Source organism: Giraffa tippelskirchi, chromosome 10, assembly GCF_054371585.1.
Source record: "Giraffa tippelskirchi isolate mGirTip1 chromosome 10, T2T-mGirTip1v1.2.pri, whole genome shotgun sequence".
Classification (NCBI taxonomy): Eukaryota; Metazoa; Chordata; class Mammalia; order Artiodactyla; family Giraffidae; genus Giraffa; species Giraffa tippelskirchi.
Genome location: NC_137284.1, coordinates 57,292,590 through 57,311,611, shown reverse-complemented (window position 1 = coordinate 57,311,611; position 19,022 = coordinate 57,292,590). Strand labels below are relative to the sequence as shown.

Sequence of the window (19,022 nt, the reverse complement as noted above, 5' to 3'; positions counted from 1 at the left end):
TGAATATTTGTATTGGGAAACTGGGATTGACATATACACACTACTCTACATACAATAGATAACTATAATAATAAGGACTGACTTTATAACACAGAGAACTCTACTGAAGACTCTGCAATGACCTTTATAGGAAAAGAATCTAAAAATGACTGGATACATGTATATGAATAACTGATTCACTCTGCTGTAAAGCAGAAACTAACAGAACACTATAAATCAACTATACACCAATAAAAATTTTTAAAAAAGATCTCAGAGCCTTTGTTTATATGAGTTATATATGTAGAGATATTCATCATATTAAAAATTAAAATAAATTTATCCATTAAAAATAAACTCATTGTATATTTGACATTCCTAATATCTTAAAATGAAAAATAACTACATTTTTTACAAAAATTAAGTGAACACAATGGCATTGTTTTACATGTTTACAAATCTATTTTAACATTTGGGTAATAGAAGACAGATTCTCATAGTATTAAATCAGTTATGATATGTTTCGTTTGGGTTGAAGCATATGAAGAAAATTCAGCCTTATATAATTAGAAAAGAGAGAAATGTTTTAAAATAGCCTTTTCAGATAAGTGTGAATATTCATATTTGATACAAAAAACTCAACAAGTGGTCATTTCTTACAGATTACCTGCAGTATAAAATCTGAAATCTTATCAATGAACTTTTGCACTGTTTAAAAATCTACTAGTTTACCTTATATTCTGAATAAATCTTTTACCCATGCATAACTGCAAAAAATCATATACTTATCTTCTAAAAAATATTAATTCACTAGGTAATACAGATTTTCTAGATTCTGTCACATTTCCTCATACAGTATTTTAAAAACTCTTGTTAATTTATATCACTGCCAATCTCATTTAGAAAAGTCCCTACGTACTGGGAAGCTGTCAAACTTAAGGCAGTAAATATAAGTTTTCAAAATTCCAATACTCACTGGCAAGCTCAATCATCTTTTGTTGTTGTTATTGGTTTAAAATGTTTTCATGAAAAAATAAGCATCAACATTTCAACTCACACCTCACACAACAGTACTAGTGTTCCCCCTCAAAGCTACTAGCATAGAAGGGCAGAAGTACTTTATGCGCTCTTCTCATTTAGACTACTAAAACGATGTGTACTCAAGGATGAAGATTGATTAACATTAGCAATTCTACTGTTTCATCGAGGACAGTTTAAGTAAAACTGGCTTCTTTTTTTTAAACAGCAAGTGGCTGGCAGGGAGGAATACAGTAATTACTAGTAAGGTTCGGTGCCACTGCCTTGATTCATCTAAAAGCATCGGCAGTTTTATCCTCCATTTTTTGCACTATCACAACAAATGTCAACACAGTGAAAAAGGCAAATAACATCTTAAAATTAGTATAAAAATAGTTTTGATCTACTTTACCTCCTTGAAAGTATCTCAGGATCTACAAGTCCCTGGAACGCACTTTAAGACTCACTAGATTAGATATGAAAACAACCTAAATGTCTGTTGACAGATGAATAGATAAAAAAGATGCAGTACATATATACAATGAAATATTTACTAGTCAGCCATAAAAAAAGAATGAAACGAAGCTCCTGAAGCAACATGGATGGACATAGAGATTACCATACTAAATGAAGTAAGTCAGAAAGACAAAGACAAATACCATATGATATTACTTATATGTGGAATCTAAAATGTGACACAAACCAACCTAAATATGAAACAGAAACAAAATCAAGGACACAGAGAACAGACTGGTGGTTACCAAGGGGAAGGGGGGTGGGATAGGGCAGGAGTGAGAGTTTGAGATTAGCAGATGCAAATGGATATATATAGAAAGGATAAACAACAAGGTCCCACTGTACAGAACAGGGAACTATAATCAACATCCTGTGATAAACTATAATGGAAAAGACATGAAAAAGAATATATGTGTATGTATAACTGAATCACTTTACTGTACAGAAATTTATACAGCATTGAAAATCAACTACATTTGAATAAAACTAAAAAAAAAGACTTACTGGATTAGATAAATCTCTTAAATAAAGTTTTCCAATTTTATAAAGTATATTTTAAATTATACTATAAATGATTAAAAAGTATTTTGCTACTTGAGTTCTTTTATGTTAAAATAGACATATTACCTTAGTAATAACATTGAAAAGCATTTTACCGTAGTTTTCTAAGAAACTTTTAATTAATCACATAAGAAGACCTGATATTAAATATTATTGTTAGTGTTCAATATTCAGAAACTAAAGCAACAGTTTCATAATCTCACTGAAAATGTTCAAATCAAATACAAAGACTGAATAGATTAAGTAATCAAGAGTTAATCTACTTAAAGCATTACTGTCTAGCAGTGTATTTGTAATATTTACAATCTAGTCAAAGAGATGAGTTTAATAACAACTGGATTATTTAAAATCTAAGTTATAGTAATTTCTGAGAACAAAGAATACTGCAGGTCAGAACAGTTGGTAATGAATTCATAAAAACGAAGAAATCAAGTAAGGACTTAAAGGACAGGAAATTAGAGAAGAAACAAGACATTTCAGGATCAGGGATTAACAACAAAGCTAAGGGGGTGGCATTTTTAAAAGTGGGAAAAGCAAGAGGGAAGGCAACCAGTCTGACTGATACGATCATGTTGGAGAATAATGAGAGATTAGGCTGACTCGCTAGAATGAGGGCAAAGAAAAAATAATGCTTTAGAAGTCAAGTAAAACAAGGCAAATAATAGTGTACTGCTACAGTTTTCTTATGACAGAACATCGAAAAGGATAAACTTTTAGCAAGATTAACCTGAACATGAGACTTGAAGAGGAAAAGACTTGCAAAAGGAACATTTAGGAGTCAAGTACTTTCAGTATTGGAAGAAGGAGTTGATAAGAGTAAACACAGTTTTAGGCAACAGAAATGGAAAGATGTGAACCCAACAGGTAAGACAGAGTAAACTTTGCATTAGTAACAGGTTAGGTAAAGGAGATGAGTAAGTCAAGGATAATCTGAAGATATTTAGGGTTAAAATTTGAGAAATAATAAAACTATATGGTGCTGCTGCTGCTACTGTTGCTAAGTCGCTTCAGTCGTGCCCGACTCTGTGCGACCCCACAGACGGCAGCCCACCAGGCTCCCCTGTCCCTGGGACTCTCTAGGCAAGAACACTGGAGTGGGTTGCCATTTCCCTCTCCATTGCATGAAAGTGAAAAGTGAAAGTGAAGTCGCTCAGTCATGTCCAACTCTTAGCGACCCCATGGACCGCAGCCCACTAGGCTCCTCCGTCCATGGGATTTCCCAGGCAAGAGTACTGGAGTGGGGTGCCATAAACTATATGCTAGGCATCATGAAACATAACACATTAATTTAATTACATAAGCTTAATATGTATCTATTTTACAGACAAGGAAACTGAAATCCAGAGTAAGTAATTTGTCTTGCTAATAAGTGTTTTAGGCTTCCAGGGGGTGCTAGTGGTAATGCCAGTGCAGGAGATGAAAGAGATGTGGGTTCAATCCCTGGGTCAAGAAGATACCCTGGAGAAGGCCACAGCAACCCAGTCCAGTATTTTTGCCTGGAGAATCTCATGGAAAGAGGAGCCTGGTGGGCTACAGTCCATTGGGTCACGGAGAGTCGGACACAACTGAAGCGACTTAGCACAATAAGTGTTTTAGGCACTCCTGACATATAGGCTTATCTTACTATAGAGATAAGAGGACATCACAGTGTTGAAAGCCTACAGACTATAGTCATCTGCCTATATGGGCAGTTGGCTTTGCCATTTATAAGCTGCAGAGTTCTGATAAGTTGTTCAATCTTTCTGAGCTTCAGTTTTCTCACTTCTGAAATGCAGATGATAAACGACCTTAGAGAGCTACAATGAGAATTAAATGAGACAAGGCACGTAGAGCAGTTAATAGTGCCTAGAAAACAGTAAGCCCTCAACATGTTTGCCATTATTTTACTAGTATAATATGTCAGTGTAATTAACATAGGGAAGATCCATTTTGGAAAGAAAAAATGTAAAATTTCAAACAAGATTAGGTGGAGGTGGCTTCTAAGTGGGTTATTTTTAGAGAAATGAAAATAAGAGCTAAATGAAAAATGGAGAGGTAATAGAAATCTCTCTTTTTAAATCAAGAAATACCTATTTTATTTTTAAGAGGTTACAAAAATACCTACTTGATAATCACAGGCCTGAATAAACTAAGTTATTCATGGAATTTTTCTCATTCACAAATCTTGATCATAAAGATAGTATCTGTGCAATGCCTTTTAGAAAGGTTCTATTTACTTTGTGTAAGATACTATGCTAGATGCTAGAAGTACAAAGAAAGTCCTTTTAAAAAGCTGTAATTTAGGTAGGCAAAGAGTAGGTTTACAAAATTACAAAACCAATGGGATAGTGTATACCACACAAGTAATACAAACAAAAAAGAACCACAGAAGTTCAAAAGAAGACTGAGGTTCCTATGGGTTGTGACAGGCTAAGACAGATAAAGAGTGCCTAGGACCTTGCTGTTAAGTCTCTTTAGCCTGCCAGGCTTCTTTGTCCATGGAATTCTCCAGGCAAGAATACTGGAGTGAGTTGCCATTTCCTTCTCCAAGTGATCTTCCCGACCCAGGGATCTAACCCGCATCTCCCACATTAGCAGGCCCATTCTTTACCACTGAGCCACCTGGGAAGCCCAGGACATTGAAGGAAGGCTAAAATGTAGGTAAGAAAGAGAAGGCTGAGTGAGAGGAGGGATACTCCCAGGCAACCGCATTATGAATGTGGCAGACAGAACACCCATGGCATGAATCAGGGATACCAGAAAGAGTAGCTTAATTTGAACGACAAATTTGTATAAAAAGAAATAGAAAAAGGATTGAAAAGCTTTTTGTCAAGTTCTAAAGTACTCAGAATGCTAATTTAAGAATTATATTTCACTGCATAAGCAAATAAATGTTTCTTTCTCTTCTACCACCAGACTTCCATAGTTGCACAATCTACTACTAAAGACTAAATTTATTTTGGAACTACTTTTCTATCCTTTGCTTCTTTCATCTTATAAGTTAGCAAATATCAAATTTAATTCCTATGTAATTAAGAAGAATTCACATACCGCTATCACTAATGCTTTCTTCCTAAAGAGATTTTTAAGTTTCTTAGTATTGATATTTTCAGTTTCAAGAAAATGTTTTACTTTTAGAAAAGTCTTTTCAAGTAACTGAACCTTTTAAAAGAAGGAAAGTCAAATCTGATCAAGACTAGGTAAGGCAAACACATCAGTTTTTCAACTTCAATTGCCTTGGACATCATTCCCTGCAATTTTTTGATAGATGACAAGTACTTTTCTAGAACTGAAACATTGTAAATTAAAATACTACACTGTTATAAAGAATTCATACTATGAAACATACTGAGGATCAAAATGTATTTACAGTAAGAATAATATGTGAACTAACCTCACAAATGAAACACATAATAAAAAATCATACTTAATAATTTAGGCATATTCAGTTTTACAAAGTTTAGTTCACTGTAATACCACATAACATGCACATATATATGCATGTATTCTCAAAGACAAGAGTTTTTTTTTCCCTTTCTCTAATCTGTTACCAATTGGTTTACAGTAATACTTACCCTAATATTCTATTCATTCCATGTCTAGCAGCATAGTGTAATGGAGTATTGTGCTGGTAGGGCTCCCCATAAGATGTATTTGGATCAAGGGATTCTTTTAGCTGAGGGTTGCTTTCATATATTTGGCAGGCCAGGTTTTCATCACCATTGATGAGTGCTTTACGGAATTTGGTGGTTGAACTTCCCATGTTTTGTTTTGCTTTTTTCTGATAGGCAATGGCACTTTTTTCCTTCACCCTTCAGCCACTTCTTAAATGCTTCTGCAACATGTTTCACATTCTAATGGAGGAAAAAATATTAGATTGTAAAACCAATAATTATGAAGCAGTATCCTAAGGAAAAAATACCACAATTAGGAATACTAATAAAATCTAGGAAGCATATGTAAGGGTAAGAATTATATTATGTTTTACCAAATTTATCTTCATAGCCAAAAAAACTCAAATGTTTAATATTGCCCAAATTAACTTCTTAAACTGTAATATTTTCCCATACAGAAAGTGACAGTTTCACAGGCTGTACTTTATACTATAAAGTTACCTATATACATGGTCTTTTCAATTTTCTCCTTCACAGAGGCAGGAGCTTGATTAAAATTTATGGTTGAATAGACTTAAATTCTTGTATAAATTACGTATAAATCTGATTCAGCCAATTTCTAGGATAATGAAAAATGTAGGAAATTTTGCTCATATAAGAACTCCAGAATATGTTAAATTATAATAGTTTTGTTGCATTCCAATAAATGTTTCTGAATCTAGTCTTCAGCCATTATCAAAATCAGTCATAAAGGAAACAGCCTATGCAAAGGAAGGTATGAAACAAAAGGTTTATTCAATTGGTAAGTACCTCTGCTGCTGCTAAGTTGCTTCAGTCGTGTCCGACTCTGTGCAACCCCAGAGACGGCAGCCCACCAGGCTTCCCCGTCCCTGGGATTCTCCAGGCAAGAACACTGGAGTGGGTTGTCATTTCCTTCTCCATGCATGAAAGTGAAAAGTGAAAGTGAAGTCGCTCAGTTGTGTCCGACTCTTAGCGACCCCATGGACTGAAGCCTGCCATGCTCCTCCATCCATGGGATTTTCCAGGCAAGAGTACTGGAGTGGGTTGCCATTGCCTTCTCCAGGTGAGTACCTCTAGTGTTGTGCTAATAAAAGATAAAACTGAAAATAGGTTGTGGCCAGACTAAGAAATGTATACTTTAACCGGTAAAGAATGGATGAAAGTGAAAGTGAAAATCACTCAAAGAATAAGAAATATGTCTTTCCCTATTTTCCTGATTATCTTTTAATTGTGAAGGGCTCCATAATTTTTGCTTTTAATAAGAAAGAAATATGTCTTTCTTATTCTTTTATTTTTTTGTGGATATAAGGTAACACTTCAATAGTATTGTGACATTTAAACTATACCTCCAATTGTGTTAATTAATGTTTGCACTCAGAGACTTTTGTTTACAATGAACTACTATGGCTCAAATTTTAAAAATCTATTATAGTAAGAGGGTTAAGCTCAAGGGTCATATGTTAGGGAGGTGGAGGTGCATAGAACCAGCTGCTACAATAAGTAACCTTACAAGGGAGTGTAAGATTCCTCAGTAGACTCTTTCAGTTTGACATCCTATTTCTAAAGGTTACCTTTGCTGCTGCTAAGTCGCTTCAGTCGTGTCCGACTCTGTGCGACCCCAGAGACGGCAGCACACCAGGCTCCACGGTCCCTGGGATTCTCCAGGCAAGAATACTGGAGTGGGTTGCCATTTCCTTCTCCAGTGCATGAAAGGGAAAAGTGAAAGTGAAGTCGCTCAGTCGTGTCCGACTCCTAGCGACCCCATGGGTCTGTAGCCTACCAGGCTCCTCCACCCATGGGATTTTCCAGGCAAGAGTACTGGAGTGGGGTGCCACTGCCTTCTCCTCTGTATAAACTACTGTCTCATTATCAACATCAAACTAGAGTAACCTGGCTTATCTACAAGGCATTTGTTTAGAGGGGAGAAGAAAACCTCAACAGCATTTTGTATCCCACAGATGCCACTCCAATCCTGACCACACCAAAGCATCCACCTTTTTGCTGAAATAAATTAGCTATTAATTTCCATTAATGTAGATACTAGTTTCCATTGTAACACACAAAGCTGTGATAAGGGAGGGACTTGAGCAATGATTTAATTCCACCCTGACCGAACTCTTTACTCTTTTAAGAACTGGGCCAGGGACAAAACGTTATATCAACGCATCGAATGAAAAGACACGTAAACAAAAGCACAGCGCACTAGTACCAGTTAAATTAAGAGTAGGAGCCAATTATTTTGTTGAGGCCAACCTTCAGCCCATAAAAATGACTTTAAAAAGTTTACTTTTGTAGTAAAAGATAACATATTAGGAGACAGATATTTATTTTTGAAAAACTTCATCTTCTATAAAGGATTTCTGGGAGTAGTTTATTAATTTAAGTGCACTTGAGTTTTTGAGGCAGTTTATTAACCTGTGAATGAGGAAACTGAGAGACATGCATTGAATCATAGAAGCAGAAAGGACTATATTTAGATCACACCAGCCTATCTTTCCAAATTTAAAACTAAAAGCTTTTGAACATTCATGGGTTGTTGCTTGCCTTCATCATTATCTTATTGCTCTTGTCAAAGTCTAATGCTTCAGTAAGACTGAAATTTATACTACAGAATGTACAGTCAGTTTACAGTACCTCTAAACAAAGTAAGGTTTAGTGCAGGTATCAGCAAACTTTTCCCATAAAAGACCAGATAGTAACGTATCTATTTGTGTGTCATATGGCTCCCTGAGTCATATGATCTCTGTTGTAAGTACTCAACTTGGCTGTTACAGCTTGAAAGCCACAGGTAATATCTAATTGTAGAATAGCTGTGGTTATGTTCTATAAATTTCATTTACAAAAGTAAGATCCGAGATGTGGTCCATGAGCTGTAGGTTGACAACCAACCCCTGATGTGGTGGAAGGAAAACAGCTGGTTTGGAATCCCACATCTACTTCTTAGTACTAATAACACAACTCATTTAACCTCTCTGTACCTTAATTTTTTCTTATGTAAAAAAGAGATAAGGTCACCTACCCTGCAGAATTGTCAAGATTACCTAAGTTAAGTATGTAATACAGTGCATAGTAGGTACTCAATAAATTTTATCTCTCTTCTCCTATCTGCAAGCCATTGGTTAAGAGTTGCTGCCTTTAAAGAACTCAATACTCAAATTCTTTTCAAAAGACAGTGAAACCTTAAGAAAAATGTCACCTACTCTATGTTTTACATCAGAACTGATAGGTACCTGGTAGTCTAAACTTCATCATTTATTAGGGGTCTGACCTTTGACAAGATAAAAACTATATATTTTTTTCAACAGTCTTCTGAATCAAAGTTAACTCCTCTTTCACTAATTTTCTAGGTCACTGCCAGCATTAACAAAGGTCTCTCCAGTGTAACTGCACTTATAAATACTAAATGAAAGGCATACAAAATTTAGTACAAAGCCAGAGCAGGAGACAGAATCTCACACTGGAGGTACATGAAAAACACACACATACACACATAGACATATATAAGGCAGGGAGCAGGAGGTCTTACTCCACAATGTTGCTACAAATGCAATATAGTTAAGTGATTTGGGAATTAGCTTGCCTAACTGCATATTAAATTGAAGTCAAGTGCGACTTTAATCTTGGTGGCTTCCTGCAAGAAGTTCATGAACATCAGCAGTCTACAGAAAAAACTTGTGGGTATTAGAAAATACTATCAAAATGACCTGAGCTGAGAAAAACCTTTTAACCAAGACAGCAGCTTCCCTGTAAGATGTATTCCAGAAATAAAATGTCCAGACAAACATGAAAGTATTATCCTGACAGCTCTAGAAAATTCGTCGCGGCAGTCTGGCTGCCTGAGTTTTCTGAGCAACCAAGGAAAGAGGTAATCCAACGAATTCTGGCTGCTGCTGGATACCATTTACATCTATAGAGCTTTCACTGTCTGGAAAAGGATGCTGTAGTTAGGAAAGAAAGATGTGAAAACAGCTGCAAAGGGCAGCAACTGAGTGCCTCTTTCTGTCAAACTGGCAGATGAATACTGAAAATAGCTAGCATGAGGTCCACGGGTGGAAAGCTGTTCAAACATGGGATACAACCAACTGTATGCAGCATCACCCTTAGAATTATTCTATTTCCTATTAAAACACAATTATCTGCAATGATCAGAGAACTCCAAGTTCTAAACTCCCCGCTAGTAAAATTTTCAAGTAGCTAAAATTTTTCATAGACAGTATTCAGCTTTCAGACATTCAACTTTACAACCACTGTAAATATGTAGTGCTCAAAATGAATATTTTGGGCTCTAATGTTAAGATAATGTCAGTGAAGAGCTCAATTTTAGCAACTTTGGCATACCTGGTTATTTAGCAGTGTTTGCTTTCATAATTTTTGAATATTATATTGTCCTTATTTCCTGAATATAGGTAAAAATGTTAAATTGGAAGCATTTTATTGTGGTGTGAAGAAATCAAAGTCTTAAAAAGTTGATGCAACGGAGAAAAAGAATTACTTGTGCCTCAAACTGAGGTTGCCTAAACTTAAATCAACTGTATATTCAATTAAAAAAAGAGATAAATGTAACGCACCATTTACAAAAGGTTAGAAATTTGTAAACAAATATTATTTTAAGAAGTAATAATTATGAGATGAAAACAAGATGGTGGAATAGAAAGACTTGAGCTCACCTCATCTGGAACTTACCAAAAAAGATACTGTAGTTCCAAAGACAAAGAAAAAGCCACAATGAGATGGTAGGAGGGGCAAATTCGTAATATAATCAAATTAGAACTTGCAAACTGGAAAATAATTATATCATGAAGTTCTCCTACAGAAGAGAAAGTTCGGAACCCCATGTCAGGCACCCCCATCCGGGAAGGACTCATACAAGGATTCATATGCATTAGGATCTAGGGGAAAGTAGTGACTCCACAGGACCCTGGGCCAGACCTACCTACAGGTCTTGAAAGGTCTCCTGAGGAAATGGGGGTTGGCTGTAGCTCACTGCAGGGACAAGGACAGCAGTGGCAGAGGCCCCAGGGTATGGTCATCGGGGAGCGCTCTACTGCAGGTCACTATTCTGGCACTGAAACCTTGTCTCACCTGTAGGCTCCAGTGGTGGGATGCCTCAGGCCAGAAAATCAACACGGTGGGAGCACAGCTCTACCCAACAGCTGACAGGGTGCCTAAAGTCATCCTGAGCCCACAACTGCCTCTAAACACATTCCTTGACAGAGCCTTGATAACCAGAGGGACAAGGCCCAGCTCCACTCACGAGGGGTCAGGCACCAGTCCCTCTTACTAGGAAGTGGGCACAAGTCCCTGAACCAATCTCATCCACCAGGGGGCACATAATCCAGTAATCACTCAAAGGTGTTGAAAACCTAGAGCCACACAAAAACCTGCAAATGGCTATTTTCTGTTGTTGTTTAATCACTCAGTCATATCCAACTCTTTGCAACCCCATGCATTGTAGCCTGCCAGACTCCTCTGTCCATGTGATTTTCCAGGCAACAATACTAGAGTGGGCTGCTATTTCCTTCTCTAGGTGATTTTCCTGACCCAGGAATGGAACCCTGTCTCCTGCACTGCAGGCAGATTCGTTACTGTTGAGCAACCAGGGGAGCCCACGTGGATGTCTACGGCAGCTCTATTCATAACTACCAAAACTTGGGAGCAAATAAGACGCTCTTAAGTAAGTAAATGAATACATTAACTGTGGTACATCCAGACAATGGAATAGAATTCAGCACTATAATGGAATGAGCTATCAAATCATGAAAACACATGAGTAACCTTAATTGTACATTAGTAAGAAAGAGAAGCCAATCTGAAAAGGCTACAGACTACAAGATTCCAACTACATGACATTCTGGAAAAAGATAAAACTATCCACAATTTTAAAAAGATGAGTGATAACCAGGGCTGGGGGCAAGGGAAGGCTGAATAGAGGGAGAACAGTGAATTTTTAGGGTATTGAAAGTATGCTGTATGATATTCTAATGATGGATGTATATTATTAATACATTTGTCCAAATCTACAGAATGTTAAAACACTAAGAGTGAATCCAAAGGTACACTGGATTTTGAGTGATTCTATCGTGTTAATGTAGGTTCATCAGCTTAACAAATGGAACATTCTGGTGAGTAATACTGATAATGGAGGAGGCCATACATACATGGGGTTAGGGGATATGTGGGAAATCTCAGTGCCTTCCTTTTAATTTTGCTGTGAACCTATAAAGCCCTAAAAAAGAGACTCTTAAAATAAAAAAAGACTTGAATCCTAATCTTTATGTTAACCTCTGGGCATTTGCTTCCTTGACAATATAATGAACATGAGTTATTATGAAAAATAAAACTGAAAGTAAAGTATTTAGCACAGTGACTAATAAAGAAGGCATTTCATAAATCTGTGTACTTTCCCCTGGGTATGTGTGTATGTGTGTGTGTTTTTCCCAGAAGCCATTTCATACTTATTGGTTCAGAACGTTAGGACAGTTGAAAGAGCTAGAAATTTAACCACCAGATAGGTTGTAAATGACTGTCCAAATCTAAGTTGTGAGAAAACATCCAAATAATATTTTATCATTATGTACTTATAATTTATTTCTCAATAGTGCTGGAAACTAAAATTACTTAAGTAAACCAATATACATGCATTAAAAAGAAACAAACAGAAAAGACAAGGAAATATATGCCAAGGACACAGGATAAATTTATGTTAGTCTTTTATGACAACTAAATTAAGGAATATAAATAACATTAGATGAGATTTCTAAAATTTATAGGGAACTCACAGTACAATCAACCCACATTCACTGCTGGTATGCTTGTGTGATATAGTTTCCATAATGAAGGGATATTTTACCTCATTTGAAAAACGTTAGGTTAAAATTAGTTCATTTTAAACCAAAATTTTCATCAGTTCAGTTCAGTCACTCAGTCGTGTCTGACTCTGTGACCCCATGGACTGCAGCACGCTGGGCTTCCCTGTCCATCACCAACTCCTGGAGTTTACTCAAACTCATGTCCATCACCTTCGGTGATGCCTTCTAACCATCTCATCCTCGGTCGTCCCCTTCTCCTCCAGCCTTCAATCTTCCCCAGCATCAGGGTCTTTTCCAGTCAGTCGGTTCTTCGCATCAGGTGGCCAATGTACTTATACATACTTATAAGTATACTTTTACAAAAATAACGACATATATACTTATATTATTTAATATTGTTAAAAAGGTTTATTCCCCACCATCAAGATCCTAATTTTAATTTAGGGTGTTCTGCCCACAGGAAATTCAAGACTAAGAGGAAATCAATTCTTTTTATACAAACTAATGTTCTCTCAAGGTTTTCCTATTAAAAATGAGCTTAAAACCTCATAATGATTCTTATAATTTACAATGTTATTAATTTAAGAAAGCTCTAGGGAAAATTTTAAAAATTAGATGAAACACTAACACTGAAAGTATGTGAGTACCTAAAGTCTATGACTTTAAACAGTATATTCTAAATATACATCACTAGTATTAGAATTATGCTACACATAAATGATTCTTTTAATTGTTAATATTATAGTTTTTATTTACTATGTTGAGTATAAGTGATAAGTATGATACTGTATGGTCTTTCTAACTTCTGAAACTATGTATGCATGTTAAAAATTGAATCAAATTCCAATTTTTTGGAGTTTTAGATTTTGTAACATTTACAGATAAACACCTAATCTCTCAGTATTGGAAAGTTATTAGCACCACCTATTATAGAACCATATGAAGAGAAGTGGAGAAAACAAAAGAAGGGAAGCTGCCAATTTTCTTCTTCTGTCTGTCTCACAATAAGCTATCTGAAGATTATCAACAGGGACAAGGATGAATGACTGATAATCTCTGATGTCACCACCCTACTTATATATTCAAGTCAGAGGGAAACCCAGGTGGGTAACAATGCTTGGATCTTGCTTGCTGATCATCCTCTAGATACAAGTGAGATAAATAAAAACATCATTGCTTTTCTATTTCCCAAATAGAAAATGGATCCCTTTTCCAAAATTTTATTTTCAGTTCCTTGTATGGAACTTAAAACCTAATTTTAGAAATAATTTTAAACTGCTTCATTTTATTTCTAGAGCATATCTAAAGAAGGTTATTTCAATGCAAGAAAATCATAAACTAAGTGTTCATAACTCAAGAAATAACACAATTTACAATCCCCTCAAAAAAGAAAAATCACTAGAAATACTTATAATGCAATAAATGAATTACACTTCAAAATAAAATCACAATGAGTTTTAAGTCTTAAAAAAATCTTTTCAATATCTCTTATCATAACCTAGTCAAATATTCTTTTAACTTTCAATTTAAGGGGAGAACATATGTCTACTTGATTCTAAAACGTATGAAGGAAAATTATTCTAATACTCAAACACACAAGTAGCTCAATTGCTTTTAAATTTTCAATTTCCAGGAAACTATGAACAAATGTTTCTCTATTTAGGTTCCAATTAAGTAAATTATGGTAAATCCATTCAACAGAATGCTAGGATACATTAATTAAAATCATTTTTATAATTTTATTTTCTGTGGAAAAAAGCTTTTACCATAAATAAATGTTACATATACTATCATTACCACTTAAAAAATATATATTCATAGAAAAAGACTAAGGAAATACATATTACCCTATAAACTCTGAAGGGAAGAACTACGCCAACTGTACTTGGAACTCTTCCTCTATTGTTACTGGCATTAAAAAAGTTTTTAAAATAGATCTAATAACAATGGACATAAAAGGGAGAACGTGACAAGAATACAGTAACAGTAGGATTTTAACACTCCACTTATCATCAATGGATACATGATCCAAACAGACAACCAACTGGGAAACAATGGCATTACATAACAAACTAGACCAGTTGTACTTAACAGTTACAAAATACTCCATCTAAAATCAGCAAGATACATATTCAAATTCACATGGAATGCTCTCCAGTATAGGTCACATGCTAGGTCATCAGGCAAGTCCCAACGAATTTAAAATGACCAAAATTATATCAAGCATCTTTTCTGATCTCAACAGTATAAAACCAGAAATCAAATACAGGAAGAAAAATGGGAAAAACAGAAACACATAGAGACTACACACCTCAAAAAAACAAGAAAAATCTCAAATAAACAACCTAAACTATCACGTAAAGGAATTAGAAAAAGAACAAACAAAACTGAAAGTCAGCAGAAGGAAGGAAACAGTAAAGATCAGAGACAAAAAAAAAAAAACAAACTAGAGAAATCCTCTACCCAGAAAAGAAAAGATCAATGAACTAAGGAGTTCTTTTTCTTTATTAAGATAAAATTATTAAGCCTTTACACAGGCTCATTAAGAAAAGAGAGAGGACCCAAATATCAAAATGATAGCTGAAAGAGGAGAAATTACAACCAATATCACAGAAACATAAACAATCATAAGGGAATACTATGAAGAGTTATATGCCAACAAATTCAGCAACCTGGAAGAAATGGATAAATCCCCGGAAACATACAATCTTGCAAAACTGAATCAGGAAGAACAGATAATTTGAATAGACTGATACTAGTATTAAAACTGAATCAGTAATCAAAACCCTCCCAACAAAGAAAAGTACAGAACCACACAGCTTCCCAGGTGAATTCTACCAAACATATAAACAAAGTTAATACCTAGCCTTCTCAAATTATTCGGAAAACTGAAGAGGAGGTCACACTCCCAAATCCATTCTATAAGTCCACCACTACAGATATCAAAACCAGACAAAGACACTATGAAAAAGAAAATTATTTCAACATCCTTCATGAATACAGATGCAAAACTCATAAACAAAGTATTAGCAAACCAAATTCAACAATATACAAAAAGGACCATAAATCATGGTCAAGTGGGATTCATTCCAGGGATGTAAAGATGGTTCAGTATCTACAAATCAACCAAAGGGATATACCACAGTGACAAAACAAAAAATAAAAATCATATGATCATCTCAACAGGTACAGACAGACCATCTGACAAAATTCAACTTCTATTCATGAGAAAAACCCTCAACAAAGTTAGCACTGAGGGAACATATCTCAACATAACAAAGTCCATTTATAACAAACCCACATCTAATTCATATTAAATAGCAAGTAAAAAAACAATCCCAGTGACCACTGCATCAAAAAGAATGAAACACTTAGAAATAAACACACGAAGAAGGAAAAAACCTACACTCTGAAAACTATAAGACGTTGATTAAAAAAACTGAAGGTAATACAAATAAATGGAAAGGCATTCCATATTCATGGACTAGAAAGATTAAATGTCCATAAACCTAAAGCAATCCTTATAAAAACACCCTTGACAATTTCCACAAAAGTAGAACAAAAAATTCTCAAATTTCGTGGTACAGAAACACAAAAGGCCCCAAGTAGTCAAAGTAATCTTGAGAAAAAAAAGCAAACCTGGAGATATCACACTCCCTTAACTTCAGGATATAATACAATACTACACTAAAAAAAAAAAAGGTAAGGTTCAGTTCAGTCGATCAGTCGTGTCTGACTCCTTGCAACCCCATGGAAAGCAGCACGCCAGGCCTCCCTGTCCATCACCAACTATCGGAGTTTACTCAAACTCATGTCCAACAAGTCAGTGATGCCATCCAACAATCTCATCCTCGGTTGTCCCTTTCTCCTCCAGCCTTCAATCTTTCCCAGCATCAGGGTCTTTTGAAATGAGTCAGTTCTTTCCATCAGGTGGCCAAAGTATTGGAGTTTCAGCTTCAACGTCAGTCCTTCCAATGAATATTCAGGACTGATTTCCTGTAGGATGGACTGGTTGGATCTCCTTGCAGTCCAAGGGACTCTCAAGAGTCTTCTCCAACACCACAGTTCAAAAGCATCAATTCTTCGGCGCTCAGCTTTCTTTATACTTCAACTCTCACATCCATACATGACTACTGGAAAAGTCATAGCTTTGACTACATGGACCTTTGTTGGCAAAGTAATGCCTCTGCTTTTTAATACGCTGTCTAGGTCGGTTATAACTTTTCTTCCAAGGAGAAAGCATCTTTTAATTTCATGGCTGCAATCACCATATGCAGTGATTTTGGAGCCCCCAAAAATAAAGTCTGACACTGTTTCCACTCTTTCCCCATCTATTTCCCATGAAGTGATGGGACCAGATGCCATGATCTTAGTTTTCTGAATGTTGATTTTTAAGCCAACTTTTTCACTCTCCTCTTTCACTTTCATCAAGAGGATTTTTAGTTCTCCTTCACTCTGCCATAAGGGTGGTGTCATCAGCATATCTGAGGTTATTGGTATTTCTCCTGGCAATCTTGATTCCACCTTGTGCTTCATCCAGCCCAGCATTTCTCATGATGTACTCTGCATATAAGTTAAAAGAGCAGGGTGACAATATACAGCCTTGACGTACTCCTTTTCCTATTTGGAACCAGTCTGTTGTTTCATGTCCAGTTCTATCTGTTGCTTCCCGACCTGCATACAGGTTCCTCAAGAGACAAGTCAGGTGGTCTGGTATTCCCAACTCTTGAAGAATTTTCCACAGTTTATTGTCATCCACACAGTCAAAGGCTTTGGCAGAGTCAATCAAGCAGAAATAGATGTTTTTCTGGAACTCTCTTGCTTTTTTGATGATCCAGCGGATGTTAGCAATTTGATCTCTGGTTCCTCTGCCTTTTATAAAACCAGCTTGAACATCTGGAATTTCACGGTTCATGTAAAGCTGAAGCCTGGCTTGGAGAATTTTAAGCATTACTTTACTAGCATGTGAGATGAGCGCAACTGTGTGGTAGTTTGAGCATTCTTTGGCATTGCCTTTCTTTGGGATTGGAATGAAAACTGACCTTTTCTAGTCCTGTGGCCACTGCTGAGTTTTGCAAATTTGCTGGCATTATTGAGTGCAACACTTTCACAGTATCATCTTTTAGGATTTGAAATAGCTCAACTGGAATTCCATCACCTCCACTAGCTTTGCACATAGTGATGCTTTCTAAGGCCCACTTGACTTCACATTCCAGGATGTCTGGCTCTAGGTGAGTGATCACACCATCATGATTATCTGGGTCGTGAAGATCTTTACTGTACAGTTCTTCTGTGTATTCTTGCCACCTCTTCTTAACATCTTCTGCTTCTGTTAGGTCCATACCATTTCTGTCCTTTATCAAGCCCATCTTTGCATGAAATGTTCCCTTGGTATCTCTAATTTTCTTGAAGAGATCTGTAGTCTTTCCCATTCTATTGTTTTCCTCTATTTGTTTGCACTGATCACTGAGGAAGGCTTTCTTATCTCTCCTTGTTATTCTTTGGAACTCTGCATTCAAATGGGTATATCGTTCATTTTCTCCTTTGCCTTTCACTTCTCTTCTTTTCCCAGCTATTTGTAAGGCCTCCTCAGAAAGCCACTTTGCTTTTTTGTATTTCTTTTTCTTGGAGATGGTCTTGATCCCTGCTCCTGTACAATGTCATGAACCTCCGTCCATACTTCATCAGGCACTCTATCAGATCTAGTCCCTTAAATCTATTTCTCACTTCTACTGTATAATTGTAAGGGATTTGATTTAGGTCATACCGTTATGGTCTAGCGGTTTTCCCTACTTTCTTCAAATTTAAGTCTGAATTTGGCATTAAGGAGTTAATGATCTGAGCCACAGTCAGTTCCCTGTCTTATTTTTGCTGACTGTATAGAGCTTCCCCATGTTTGGCTGCAAAGAATATAATCAATCTGATTTCAGTGTTGACCATCTGGTGATGTTCATGTGTACAGTCTTCTCTTGTGTTGTTGGAAGAGGGTGTTTGCTATGACCAGTGTGTTCTCTTGGCAAAACTCTTATTAGCCTTTAACCTGCTTCATTCTGTACTCCAAGGCAAATTTGCCAATTTACCTGGCCAAACACGCCAGGTGTTTCTTGACTTCCTACTTTTGCATTCTAATCCCCTATAATGAAAAGGACATCTTTTTTGGGTGTTAGTTCTAGAAGGTCTTGTAGGTCTTCATAGAACCATTCAACTTCAGCTTCTAAAGCATTAATGGTCAGGGCATAGACTTGGATTACCGTGATATTGAATGGCTTGCCTTGGAAACAGAGATCATCCTGTCATTTTTGAGATTGCATCCAAGTACTGCATTTCAGACTCTTTTGTTGACTATGATGGCTACTCCATTTCTTCTAAGGGATTCTTGCCCACAGTAGTAGATATAATGGTCATCTGAGTTAAATTCACCCACTCCAGTCATTTTAGTTCGCTGATTCCTAAAATGTTGACGTTCACTCTTGCCATCTCTGTTTGATCGCTTCCAGTTTCCCTTGATTCTTGTACCTAACATTCC

General features: G+C 36.2%; 1 protein-coding gene across 15 annotated transcripts in view; it reads right to left on the bottom strand.

Moving 5' to 3' along the window:
• The window catches only part of ANKIB1 (ankyrin repeat and IBR domain containing 1), a 177,266-nt gene that overhangs the window by 95,948 nt on the left and 62,296 nt on the right, over positions 1-19,022 (bottom strand). For all 15 annotated transcript variants that reach the window (XM_081531349.1, XM_081531346.1, XM_081531353.1 and 12 more), the window contains one exon: positions 5,628-5,906. In XM_081531349.1, coding sequence (XP_081387475.1) covers positions 5,628-5,815 — 188 coding nt within the window. In that variant the 5' untranslated portion in view covers positions 5,816-5,906. The remainder of the gene's footprint in view (positions 1-5,627; positions 5,907-19,022) is intronic.